The 13,666-nt window shown below is 37.6% G+C and overlaps 1 protein-coding gene across 7 annotated transcripts in view; it reads right to left on the bottom strand.

The window, feature by feature from the left end:
• Positions 1 to 2,876: 2,876 nt before the first annotated feature.
• The window catches only part of LOC127417173 (leucine-rich repeat and fibronectin type III domain-containing protein 1-like protein), a 260,604-nt gene continuing 249,814 nt past the window's right edge, over positions 2,877 to 13,666 (bottom strand). For 5 of the 7 annotated variants that reach the window (XM_051656979.1, XM_051656982.1, XM_051656981.1 and 2 more), the window contains 3 exons: positions 8,797 to 8,859; positions 7,815 to 8,496; positions 2,877 to 3,857 (listed from right to left, as the gene is read on the bottom strand). In XM_051656979.1, the coding sequence (XP_051512939.1) occupies positions 7,950 to 8,496; positions 8,797 to 8,859 (610 nt within the window). In that variant the 3' untranslated portion in view covers positions 2,877 to 3,857; positions 7,815 to 7,949. Of the gene's footprint in view, positions 3,858 to 5,857; positions 5,948 to 7,814; positions 8,497 to 8,796; positions 8,860 to 13,666 lie in introns of all 7 variants that reach the window. The other 2 variants (XM_051656977.1, XM_051656978.1) reach the window with 2 other exon arrangements.

Below are 13,666 nucleotides of genomic sequence, written 5' to 3'. Positions count from 1 at the left end.
TTGCAGACATGTGTTGGAGCATGCCGACTGAGCATTTCATCAAGCACACTGATTTGTGAATGACGTTCAGACAAGCACGTTCTCAGCTGCATTGGAAACATTCTTTCCTTTACTCAGGCTTGTTTAGACCCTTATCAGATTACATTGTTAACCACATTCTGCATGGGAGTCAACAGCAATTATACGGAGACAAAGGACCGAATGAAAACATTCTGTGATGTATACACAGTATACACTCTTAAGGAGGATAAGAGACAGTGATAAACAAGGTGGAGAAACACGTTATTGAATTGAAGCCACAGCATTTAAAGCTGGAGTGTATATTATATTTAATGTTAAAATACTTTTTCCTAACCCAGCTTGTAATAAGTAATGTATAAGTGACATGTAATATGCAGTAATATATATATATGGGTGATGCTAGTGGTGCACAATTTCACACACTGAAAATGAAAATTCTGTCATCATTTATTCTCCCTTGTGTCATTTCAAACCCATATGTCTTTCTTCTGTGGAACACAAATTGAGAAATTCTGAAGAATATTGATGCTGTTATTTCCCATACAATGGCAGTGAATAGACTGGAGCCATCTGTCTGAAAAAAATTGCCTTGAGAGACTGCATGATGACAGAATTTTCATTTTTGGGTGAACTGTTCCTTTAACTACACATTGCATTGAATACCTCAAGCACTGAACCCAACAACAGAGGACACAAAAGTTTATAAAGGATCACAAAAGCATAGTCTCAACAGAACATGTGTCAGACTGTGTGCATCTGTGTGCATTTGAAAGATTGTTATTTCAAAGGCAAATCTCCCCTGTGGCTGTGAGAAATGTGTGTTATTTTAGTATTAGGTTTCATTAGCATGCTGATCAGAGGGCATCATTCTCCTTTTTATGGCCTCTGGCATCTGCATTGCTAATTATTTCAGATATGCTGCCCTTTAATGACAAACCAAAGCACTGAGGGTAATAACAAGCAACAGCATGCTGATTTCTAACCTCTCTGTTGTATTAGTATACAGGAATCCACAAACATTGTCATTTTATTGAGACTATTCTGGTATCAGCAGGGGTTCCACGTCATTGTTGGCATCATCATAATAAAACTATTGCAGAATTTAAACAAGCTAAGGTTTGTCTGTCATTCTGCAATATTCATAGCTCTGGGTAGAGAATGGCCAAAAACAAGCAAATCAAATTCAGATATCTAGAAACCCAGAAAGTTATTTTTTGTTTCTCTTCCCATTAAGTCATCAAATTGAGAAATTAGCTAAATGGCAAAAATGGCTCATTTAAACTAAATTCAGGCATAAAAGTAACTAATAATACCAAAACAAGTGAGGGCATCAACAATACTCTCATATGGATGATTCTCACGAAACTGTCAATAAATGTCCTGGTCCTATTTTAGTCCCCACCAATAAAATAAAACAACAAATTAAAATTATATGAAAAAAAAATAAAATAATAATAAAATTAATAAAATAAAATAAAAATAACATCAGAAAAAAGGTCAATTTCTTTCAACAGGCCAAACGGTTATGAGCACGGTGCGAAACGATTTTTGTATAGTTTTTAGTTCAACATTAAACTATACACTTTTTGTACAGTTTTCTCCTAGAATGCAGGGATTGTGAGAGCGACTACAGCAGAAAAATACAGTGTCAAAATTTCAAGACACACTTAAATGACCAATGCCCATGCAGGTCTAGGCTGATTTTTACTGGTTAATATTGGTTTGGTGCTGGTCTAGCTAGTGGACCAGTATAGGCATGTTGTTTGCCAGCAAAATGTAACTGGTGAAGCTGGTCAACCAGTATGTTTTACTAGTAATGCTTGTTAACCAAGAAAGTCTTAACAGTTAAGATTGTCAAAAAGCCTTGTTGGAACACCAGCACACCAGCATGTGTCGTGTTGTGGACCAGCATTCAAAACACTATGCTGGTGACCAGCGTTTTCATTTCTTTTTCAGCAGGGTACTACTTGTTTAGCTTTTGCACACATGCCAAAGACTGAATGATGAATTCAGTTGTAGAATATGCTTGTCACTCCCAAACTCTGTGCATAGAACGGGATTAAGCGCTCAGAAGTGAAGTGGCAACCATATTTACCTACAATGTGTACATGGCCACAACATCAGCAATTATGGATTGTTTACTACATTTTCCCTGAAATAATACGAGTAAAGTTTTATTAAAAATATAAATATTTGCATTCATCTGGAAGCATTTCTTCAGGTAATTTTACTGAAGACAATTCAAGAATCACAGCAATATTGTTCTGTAAGTGATTAGGATTGTTCTGTTAGTGATTGGGCACCTGCTAATTTTCAGTGTGGTTATAATTGTGCTGGGCTGTGATACCGTTTTCAGTAATTTTACCATGACCAGGAGGTTCGAACGCCACATACTGCTTAAAAATGCAAGTAATCAGGCCAAGCTCAGACATCAGCATAATGCGCATGAGCAGTGAAATCATGTGGTGATAGGAGTCATTACTGCTTCATTGTATTAGCATAAAAGCCTTTTTAAAAGGAATATTGTGCACTTGACTTGACTCTGATGCACTCCAATGCACGTAAGACCTAATGAAAGAAAGAAAATCTGGAGACAAGAACATAATTATCAAAAAAATAATAAATAAATAAATAAATAAATAAATAGATAAATAAATAATAAAGACAAATTTCATAATATGCTTCATAGTGAAAACAATTACATTTGGTGGAAAATTAGAATACATCAGAAACACAATGCAAATATGTACAGTGACAGCTGCTACTGATGATAAAACCCAGTTCTGGGCTAATAAAAAGTAATTTCACCAGCTTTGAAGAAAAATACTTTATTTCTTTATAAATTCACATGAAAGCATAAAATTCCATCCCATATGTTTTTATTATTTTCTCCTTAAAATCAAATGATTCAATCAGAGATGGCTGAAGCTGTACTTCACATACAAATACATACACAATCAATTAGAGAAAAAAAAAAGAAAAAAAAGAACAGCATTTATTTTAGCAGGCCAAATGTCAAAGAGGCATACAGTATATTTAGCACAGCCTATCCTGCTTTCACATAGTCTGTTGTCAGATGTAGAGTTTTCAAAACTGCCTTACAAATAAATCCTTGTTAACACGTGAGATTCTGAAATTTTTAGTGCAGTGTGGTAATCAAATTTCTGGTGGTGCCTCTCCAGTTTGTCCTAATCTCCAGAACCCAAGAACACACTCCCCATGATTGTTAATCAGCTAAATATTGATCCATTGTGTTCAGTTTCCCAATAAAGAGAGAGATCCAGAGTCATTAGCTGAGACAATACAGCTGAATCCATAATAAAGTGTTCAAGAGGGTCCACAAATGTTAACTCAATATGGACTCATCAATATTTCATTGAACTTTGATAAGACTATATCCACATGAGCCTCCAGGAAAACATTAAATCCAGAGATGTCAGTCCTTTGGCACTAGACCATTGCTGAGATCGGTGCTCCTTCATCTATTAAACACCGATGTTCTTTAATGAAACTTTTCAAATATAAGAAAAAATAACCGCAACATACTCCCAATGGGGTGTGTTTACCTCCCTATTTCCATATAAGTGGTTTGATGATTCTTCTCTTTTGGGGCAATAGCCTCTGAATTAAAAAATAAAAACTAAATTAAAAAATCTTGCTCAAATGCTCCAAAGAGGCATATAATATCCATGGACTGGAGAGAGTCTTGCATAAGGAACTGATCACAGAATGGCAGTTGTATTTGCTTTCCACCCACATCTTTTCGTACTGATAGACTGGCTTCAATCCCATTTAATCTGGCATTCTGCATCTTGCATCCAGATTGAGAAGTTTGCCTTAAAAAAAAAAAATAAAAAAAATGAAAAAATAAAGCAAACAGATCAGATGTAGCAGCATAATAATTCAGACATTCATTTAAAGGGATAGTTCACCCAAATATGAGAATTCTGGGTTCTTTTCAATACCCTCATTGATGCATCCTTGATTCCTCACTCCTCTGTCCTCTACCGTGAAGGACCTATCAATTCCTTAAATTCACCATGAGGAGGCAAGGATGGAGGACAGAGGATGCAACCTGAGGAAGCTTGAGAAAGTATGCACAGGTGGATACTATGCAGAACACTTTTTTGGTCAAAACACCAGAAGAACGCACAAATTCTCCTCCCCCTTCACATCTGGCACAACAGTTCAATGTTTCACCTTTGCTGTTCAAATAAACCATAATTGTCACATTTTTCAACAGTGCATCTTGAATTATTAGAATTTATTATGAACATTTAATTACTCAAATTTCAACAACAAGACAGCAAGCAAGTAATCTGGCTACGCAAAGACTGCTCTGAAGTGACGCTTGAGTGAGCAAGGATATTCCATTTTACAAATATGTTTTTCTTTGATTTCTCCATCCTCATTTCCTTTTCTTGCATCCTTTGCTCGTTCCCTAGTGCTTTTGTGTTCCAAAAACTAAAGAAATTCATATGGGTTTAGAAAGACATGAGAGTGAGCCAATAATTACAGTTTTTATTTTTGGGTGAACTATCCCTAATTTGAGTTTTAACCCTAAAAAATGAATAGTACTTTTATACAATGTTGACAGACAACTATCATGAGATGAAGACTCATATGTCATATCAGTAGATAAATAAAAGCTGTTTTATTTTATCAAAGTGCTGGGCTGTCTCATGGGGGCCACCATGTTGAGATCACATGACCATCCTAATACTACTCACTTTATCTCGGTAACCTGCCTATTATCAGACACTTTCACTCAGTTAATAAATGTATCATCGCTGTTCATTTAGCATGTATCTAAAATGGCATCAGTAGTCAAAAACTATGGCTTTTACATAATGCTGCATCCACACAGCTAGGTGTCAGTATAAGTACAAGGCGACTGCAATATTGGCAAGCGAGCCTTTAAAAACATTTTAACATTGCACCTTAAAATAGGTATGAAAAAACAACATGAAATCCAAAGTAAATATTATTGAGGTCAACGGTGACTTGCAAAAACATTTAATTTAAAATGTCAAGAAAATGAGAAAGACAGTGAACCCTTGCAGAATACATTCCACATATGATACAATGACCACTTTTGGAGTATCACTGTGCATCAGAAAGAAAAGACTCAAGGATACACAAACAATTCTCCATACCACATTAGCTGACTAATCATAAACAGACAGCACTGATGTCTACACATAGTACATGTTAATTGGACATTTAACGACTTCTTTACCTTCATTCTCCAACAATCATCAATTGCCAGAGGGGGAGTCTGCTCTCAAATTGAATGTACAGATCACAAACCTCATCAACAGCAAGGACAAGTCCTAATACATTGCAGTTAGCTATCTGCAGAGAGCTTGTTATTGCTAGGCCTCATTCAGATGTCTATTTTTAGCACAGCGTGCTGTGCTGCAGTCTGGAGGGATTCTGGTTCTGCTGTCGGCAGGGTGGGAGGAGAGAGGTTGCGTCCCATTTTCTATGGCGCACAGAAATAATAGTACTTTCTACCACAGGTCTGCTGATATTCCACAACATCCCACCCCACAGATTAGCCCATTTGTCTCAATATCTGAGACACTACCACTTTACCCTTTTATCTCAATCTCTAAACCCCCATCACAATACTCAGATCTGCCTTTTTACTTCCACCATAGTGCCTTTCCCTATCTCTGTCGCTCTTTGCCAGGCCCTATATCTCTATTCCTTGTGTCGTAATCTCTCCCCCAAGCCTCTTAAAGCCGAGCAAAAGGAAATTTGAATCCATCTGAAGCTGGATAGGAAAGGCAGTGTATTTTCTTTTGTAATTGTGCTTCAATTTGGGAAATACCTCAAACAGAACAGCATTTCAATCCGTTGAGGACCATCAGAATATTAGACCATGAATCAGTTCTCAGTTGAGCATCAAGGGAATAGGCATCTAAAGAGAAACATCAAACACCTCAATATTTTACAATTCTGAGGTGGTGACAGGACCTGTGGGGTGTTTCAAAATCAAATTGAGTTTTGGAAAATAAATTATTATTATAGGTTTTTTTTTTCTTTTTTTCATAACTCTTTGTTCACCTAGTTGTACAGGCAGTACATGGCTCAGTAGTGCCAAAAGCCTAAAGCAACCTTTTGAAGTTTTTCCTGACAATGACCCTAAATGACACTGACTGCCCTTCAACTCTCAGTCTTGCAGTATCAGATTTCTCCCTCTTGAAGGTGCTATTTCCTATAAAACAGAGCTTCTTACCCTTACCACTAGCGCTTTTATCCTAGCCCATTAAGGGCTCCTCAAGCTCCTTAAGTCTATGCTATTGAAAAATGACCAACCCACTGAGATGGGTCTCCCAAGTCATCTCTTAAATCTAAGAGCTGAGGTGGTCCTCTGCTGGTTGTTATCCACATGGCTTTCAGTGTGAGGAAGCTGGCCAACCTAGATTGTGCCACCAAGGGTGTTCAGGCTCTGAGTTTAATACAAACTACTGCCCTTAGCGCAGCAAGTGTGATGATGATTGGTCTTACAGGAAGGTAAATAGCAGGCCCAAAATGGCAATGAGTGGCAAAGCGAACTGAAATGTTGTTTTCTACATTCCCTTTCTTTCCTCTGCTGTTGTAGATGCTAGTCTCCATCGTCAGAAACAGTATAGGAGGAGGAGATGGGCCACTTGTACAAAAATGAATAGAAGAAATTGTAATGCTTAAAATTGCACCTCTTGGAATGAAAGTCCAGCCTGTCAGCTAAAAGAGCCAATCACATTTTTTCATTTTAGGAGTTTGTTTACCCTAGAAAGCTCATTGGAACAGCCTGAAAAATACATGTTTTAAGCATGATTTGAGCTAAAGAAGCAAATATTTATGATACAACTGTTGTCAGATTTTGCTGCTGATTTAATTTTATGATGAACATGGCCACTGAGTGAACCAAATTACCAGAGACTTTGCTATTACCTATATAGAGAATAGCTGCCCAAGGTGTGGCCAGAGATGGCTATGCTGAGCCACCAACTAGACCAGCACTAACCAGCATGGAATTTAATTCTGGTCTGAGATGGTCTTTACAACAGGGACATTCTGGTCTCTTTCTCTTTCATTCACTACTATTTCCCGATTTTCTTTCATTCTCTTTCTCTCTCTCTAGTGTTTACTTGCTGTAATTGAGGTTTATAGCAAATGCTTATTCCCGCCATTTGTGGCAGGTGGGCGAGAGCCAAGGTAGCTGCAGCTAAAAAGATTTTTATATCCCTATCCTTTGGACTTCTAATACTATGGTAAAGTGGTAATTTAAACATAACCGCTGCAAACACAGATACTTAGGTGCATGGCTTGAACATCAAAAAGGCAAATAATAATGTGCTTTTTACTAAGCAATAGGGAAATGCATAACATACACGTAAGCACAATGCGCTGAAATGTGCAGTGTTAGGGGAACTGTAGGACTTCCTCCTTTTCCTATTGAAAACATCCCAAATAGGTGCAGTTTTTCCATTTTATCCCTTTGTGCAATTCAAATGCACACTATTACATTAAACCGTGTGTGTCAGCCTGCCAATTTGAACAGTGTCACTTAAGCGATTTCAAGTGTACCGTACTGTTTATGAAATCTTTATAGGCCCATTGCCCTGACAAAGAGAGAGAGCATAGTCAGTATGCCTGTAATTTACCCATTAAATGAGTTCTAATTAACAGAACTGAAACATCTCCACATCAGAGCTGTAGTGTGTGGAGATTCTATCACACTGACAACAAGTTGCCTAGCAACAAACCTTAACAGACAGGACAAGAGTAAAAAACATCCTCACCTTAGACAGGAGATAATCCTTAGTAAGGAAGCAGGACCCCAAGAACATAAAAATAAAATAATAATAAAATAAAATAAAATAAAATTGATTGTGGTGTGAAGAGGATGGGGAGGGAGGTGGGATTTGAACCCTGTGTTATTGCGATATGGAGTCATCCTCTTTTATTGATTTGCCGTGTTCTGGGTTCAAGTCCACCACAGTGGTCCCTTTTAGTGCTCCATAGCCCCCCTCTAAGCCATGGGACCCGTCTTGTCTATCTGACCCGTGAGGGGCAGAGGGCTTGCTGGCAGAGCCAGAGGAGGATGACCTGGGTGGAGGGCCTGATGCCACCCCCTGCTGGCCACCGTTGGTTTGAGAACAAACGTTGCTGACGCAGGCAGCCTTCTGCTTGTAGTGCTGACTGTGAAGTTTATACTTCATCAGAAGGATGAAAATGAAGACAAGGACTGACGCAACAATGATTCCACCTATCACAATTATCATGGTGCCACCCAGGAACTGGTCATGGATTGAGCGGCAGTGGCGGAACTCGCGATCTGTGCTAAAGGACACACAACCGACCAATCGGGTAGCAGTAAGATCTGTGATACCATCATCGTAGACGGCCAAGACGCAAAGCTCATAGTCCCGTGATGATGCCAGGTCACTCAGTAAGAACAACTTATGGGAGGCGGGAATCATTCTGAGACAGAGAGACAGAGAGAGGAGGGGTATTAAAACCAGGAACAAAAAACAAGGCCTTTTACTGACTGCTATGAAATTATCAGTTGTCAGTTTTTCAAATGTTATCTTTTGGGACAAAGCATACACATATGCTCTGATGGGACAAAGTTTGTGTCAGTATTTATCAGTATATCATGTATTTCAACACATGCCAGTGCTAGTAAATATATAATCACAATTTAGTTTCATAATCAATAACCAGACCATGTTGAATTTTTTTAATCTAATTTCAAGTATTATAACTGATGTCTATGCTTACTTTGAAACTGCACATGCATTGAACGACTGTATTGAATTAATGCAGCATATTTTGATACACATTCTGTAAAACAGAAATATACACATTTTAACAGTTAACAGCAATTTAAACAGTTAAAACACCATGAAGCACAAAACAATTCAGGAAACAATATCAAACAGTAAAAGTTAACATAGAACAACATCAAACCACTGTTTTGGCCAACATAAATTTTAATAAATGAAATGGATAAAGTTGCAACAGTCTGCCCTGACCTGATATTTAATAAATAAATAAATAGATAGATAAATAAATAAATACACTTGTCCTGACAACATAGACTTTTAGCAATCATTATATAGCTAAAATGTACCTTAATCTTTCCCAGTGTGGATTAATTGTGTTCACTTGTTTACCCAACAGCTGTTCATTAAAAGGTTAAAAAAAAAAATGAAAGTGAAAGTGAAAGTCAAAAGAAAAGTTCTGAAGGCCTTTGGTTTAACTCCACTAAATTCAATTCAGGGAAGATAGTTGTCATAAATACACAATGTTTACAATTTTACCCATGCTGTCCGAAGGGAGACAAGTGTCAGGATAGATTTAAGCATAAAATATCCCCTGTGCCATCTACAAAAGGAAGAGGTTGTGTGTGTGCCTCAGGGATGCCGGCTTTATTCAGTTTTTTCTGTTAGGACAACCATCTGTCTACATCTTTTAGAGGTGCCTACATAGGTTCTGGGAAAAAGAATCACACACGCTACATTCACAGTCAATGTTTGAGCTAGACAACCATATTCACTAACAGGTATGATTCTCAAATTGTCCTGAATATACAACAGCAGACAGGAGTAGATTGAATTCTGTCTTGTAATAAACATTCCTGCCCTACACGTTTTCTTGTTGAATATCCATTTTTCACAAGTAGATTGGGTTGCACACAACAATTCGCATTGACTTAATTGAATAAGTAATAGCTTTAGCCATAGTGGCAGACAACGATAATATCATCTAAAATCTGTGTCAAAAACTTTTACATTAAAAGAACAAGAAGGTCAGAGAGGAAATCGATATGTTGCTTCCGAATGTTCATGTATCCTGAAATCAACCTGAGATCACCTTTCCCTCTGTGCTACAGATGGTGCATTGTGTAAGCAACCTCAGAGACACGGGTTCTGGTCCATGGAAACCAGGAAGTAATCATGTTTCCATAAAAATTGTACGCACGATTTGGAAGTTGCATTTTCCGCTTTAAAGTTACATATTTACTCCACTTAAGGTTAAGTTTAGGGTCGGGTTTTGGGTTAGGGTGTATGGTAAAAATGCGTTCCAATTGACTGAATTACATCAGTTACAACTAAAAATGCTACTCACTTTTGGGGCCACCCAGTGGACATTTCACCCAGAAACTGGAGCTCACATGTGCCCATACATTCAACTCCACTTCCAGTTTTGGCCACTGGGGTGCAGTGATTTAAATTTCAGCAAGCACAGACTTATTTCAGTAGCAGAACATTCAACCCGCTTTTGCCAAATTCACAGGGTGATCAGTCTAAAAAATAATTTAATTAAATGTATAAAATTAATTTTGCACAAAATTGTCAAAAACTTGCGTAAACATGTTTTTTGTTTGTGTATTGCTGAGGTGTGAAGGTAGCCACAGTAACTGAGCATGCACATTGTTTTCAAAGGAACTCCAAATGGCCAGACTAATGACAGTTTTTCTTGGTCTTCTTTTAAATTATGAAACTGGTCATCTAGAAGTATTTTAAATATTTTATATTACAAACGACTGATCTTACTGAGATCTTTTTTAAACATTGGACAATACATTTCCCAAATAAGCGCCACAAGAAAGTGCACAATTCATTCCAAGATAAAATTTTTATTTGTATTTTATTTATTTAATTATTTTGTTCAAATCTATGTAACTGAGATCGCCAGCCCTGTAAGCAAGAGTATAATGTCTTTTTTCTGATGTTGTATGAAGCATGCATTATTCAGCAAGGCTCTGTCCAGTTCTCTCTACTTACATCTCTCCTCAGCGCTGCAGTACGCGCTAGTGCACTGAGGTGATAAGATGAAGACCTGAATCATGCAGTGCTGCTTGCCCCAGGTGAAATTCAGTATGTGTGTGTGTGTGTTATATGTTTATATGACCATGAGCACGGCTGCATATCTTTGCATTTGACCCCTACTGGTAATTGTCTGGTTCTTTTTGTGTGTTCGCTTTTGACTGTGAGGGTAATGGTGCATTGGTGGGGGGTGTGGGTGGGTGTGTGTGTGTGTGTGTGTGTGTGTGTGTGTGTGTGTGGGTCTGCATGCCGGTAAATGCTCACATACTGTGGATAACTTATTTTGATAGGCTAGTGACAAACATTTTGATACATATTTGGTGAATAATCACATATGGGCATTTATAAAAGATTGAATGCATGTCATTACTTCTAAATATTAAACCATGCTTTATTGTCATAATCAATAACTAGAGCATGTAAAATCCTTTAATCCAACCTCAAGTATTAAAATGATTACTAAACATATTTTAAATGCAACAGTGAATCAGTTTAGTCTTAGCATCTCAGGCCAGACTTTGTGCTCTGGTCCACATCACAGCAAAATGTAGGTTACATCAACTAACTTACAGTCACATGGGAGGATAGAGTGGATGAAGATTAAGAGCACAACAACGGGGCTGGGAAACCAGAGTATGTCCTATAGAGGTGGGGTGCAGAGACTATACTGTGTAGCCATATTCACCATTAGACTCCATTAGACCAATAGATGCACCTTAATAGTTTGTTCTAGACTATATAATGGCAAATTTAAACAGTTAAAGCCATCATGAAACACAAAATGAAGTAAAACAATGAAAAATGCAAAAGGCAACTTTAAAAACTATGAAACCATTGTTTTGATCAACAGAAATTGTAATAAATTTTATAAAATTACAACATTAACTACTTGTGATAAAATGCCCCAATAAAAATGTGACAACCTGCAACAAGCTGACTGAGCAGTTCGTGGTCGTGTGTCTGTCACTGGGGAGAGAGGAAGCGGTAAGGACCGTCACCTGGTGATTGATGATGCATAACACCTGTTTCTTGTTACAGTGACGACAGAGATGGGCTTAAAAAGACAGCTGAGAATGCCAGCAAAGTTGAAAAGCCTGCTCTTTGTTACATGAAGCTGAATAGCCTATACTTTGTCTGTGACGCTGAATAAAAGCTGATTTACCTGGACTACCAACCTGCTTCCTTCCTGGTGAAACCTTTACACTAACTTTATGAAAAATATCCGTATCCTGAGAACACAGTTCAACCTTTTGATTAAAAATCAACCTTGACTATGTTGTTGACCCTAGTCTTTATGTATTCCTATGTGGTTGAAGGGTTTCCACTTGTATATCTAAGAGCTTTTATAAACAAATGTGGTGATTTTGGAATTTTAATTTTGAGGATAGAATTCACAAACATTGTCCTATTTTAAAACTGTTTTAAACTTGACATTTCAGTCTGACATACAGTATAAAACCACTGCAATCCAGTATGTGTGCAATTGGATTTTGACTCAAAGGATAGTTACTGATCCTTATGGTTACTGAGATACACTGATTGTGAAAACATCCCTGTGTGACATCTACTGTATCCCTGGTGTATTGTGTTCTTTAGATAGAAAATCATATGAATATCTTTGGACATTGAAGTTGGGCTTTCTTATACTTAATTGAACAGTTCAACTAATTGCCCTAGAAGGTTTTGGCTCTTTGCTTTATCCATACACATTGTCTTATGTCTGTTTAAACAAATAATAATAAAAACTGTTAACAGCCCTGTCACTGAATTGTAATAAGTGCGTAAAGCAATAGCTTTGTGCTGTTAGTGGCATGTGCTAATGAGCAGATACAGCCATCTCTCTCCAGCATCCTGTTCTTGATCCTCTCTTTGGGCATTTGATGGATATATAAATATACTGAGCAAAATCTCTCTCACTTCTGGCAGTCATTGGTCATTTTAAGCTGCCAGGGGTCAGCTTTGGTGCACCCTTGTCTCAGAGCTGTCACTGTAAATAGAGAGAGAGATTGTGTGTGTGTCTGTTGGTTTGGGGGGCTCTAGCTCTTCTGAAGATGTGCCATGTGGCACAGAGACCTTGTCATCTCACTTATTTAAATGAGCTAGTACATCTTAATTGCCCACTTAAAAACCAGCTTATATTAAAAAAAAAAAAAAAAAAACATGCAAATAAAAAGGGATGTGATAAATGGAGAGTGAGAAAGATGATAAAATGAATGCAGAAAAGATGAGGTAAGACAATCAGGACAGACAACATTCTCAAACAGACCCATGTGAACTCTAGTTCTTCTAATAATCAGGACTTGTACTGTATGTTTTCTTTCATATAACCTTACATTGTTCATTAATCTGATCCCAAATGTCTCACCCTCATCTCAGTCAGGTGCAGGATGGTCACTATCATGAAAAGCATCTCTTACTCTTATTAACTGCCTGTACACTCCATCTGCTATCTCCAAAAATCATATAAAATAAAAACAGACAAAAACACTTTTAAAGGAATAGTTCACTCAAAAATGAAAATTCTCTCATTTATTCACCCTCATGCCATCTAAGATGTGTATGACTGACTGACTTCTGCAGAACACAAAGATTATTAGAAGAGTATCTCAGCTCTGTAGATCCATTCAATGCAAGTGAATGGTGGCCAGGCCTTTGAAGCTCCAAAAAAATAGATCAAGTCACCATAAACATAATCCGTCAAACTCCAGTGGCTAAATCAATGTCTTCTGAAGTGATCCAGTTGTTTCTGGGTAAGAACAGACCAATATGTAACCCCCTTTTCAGTGTACATCTTGACAGTGCATGTGTCAAGCACTAGG

This window comes from Myxocyprinus asiaticus, chromosome 26, assembly GCF_019703515.2.
Source record: "Myxocyprinus asiaticus isolate MX2 ecotype Aquarium Trade chromosome 26, UBuf_Myxa_2, whole genome shotgun sequence".
Taxonomy (NCBI): Eukaryota; Metazoa; Chordata; class Actinopteri; order Cypriniformes; family Catostomidae; genus Myxocyprinus; species Myxocyprinus asiaticus.
The sequence above is the reverse complement of the archived record's forward strand: the minus strand, read 5'-3'. Positions and strand labels throughout refer to the sequence as shown.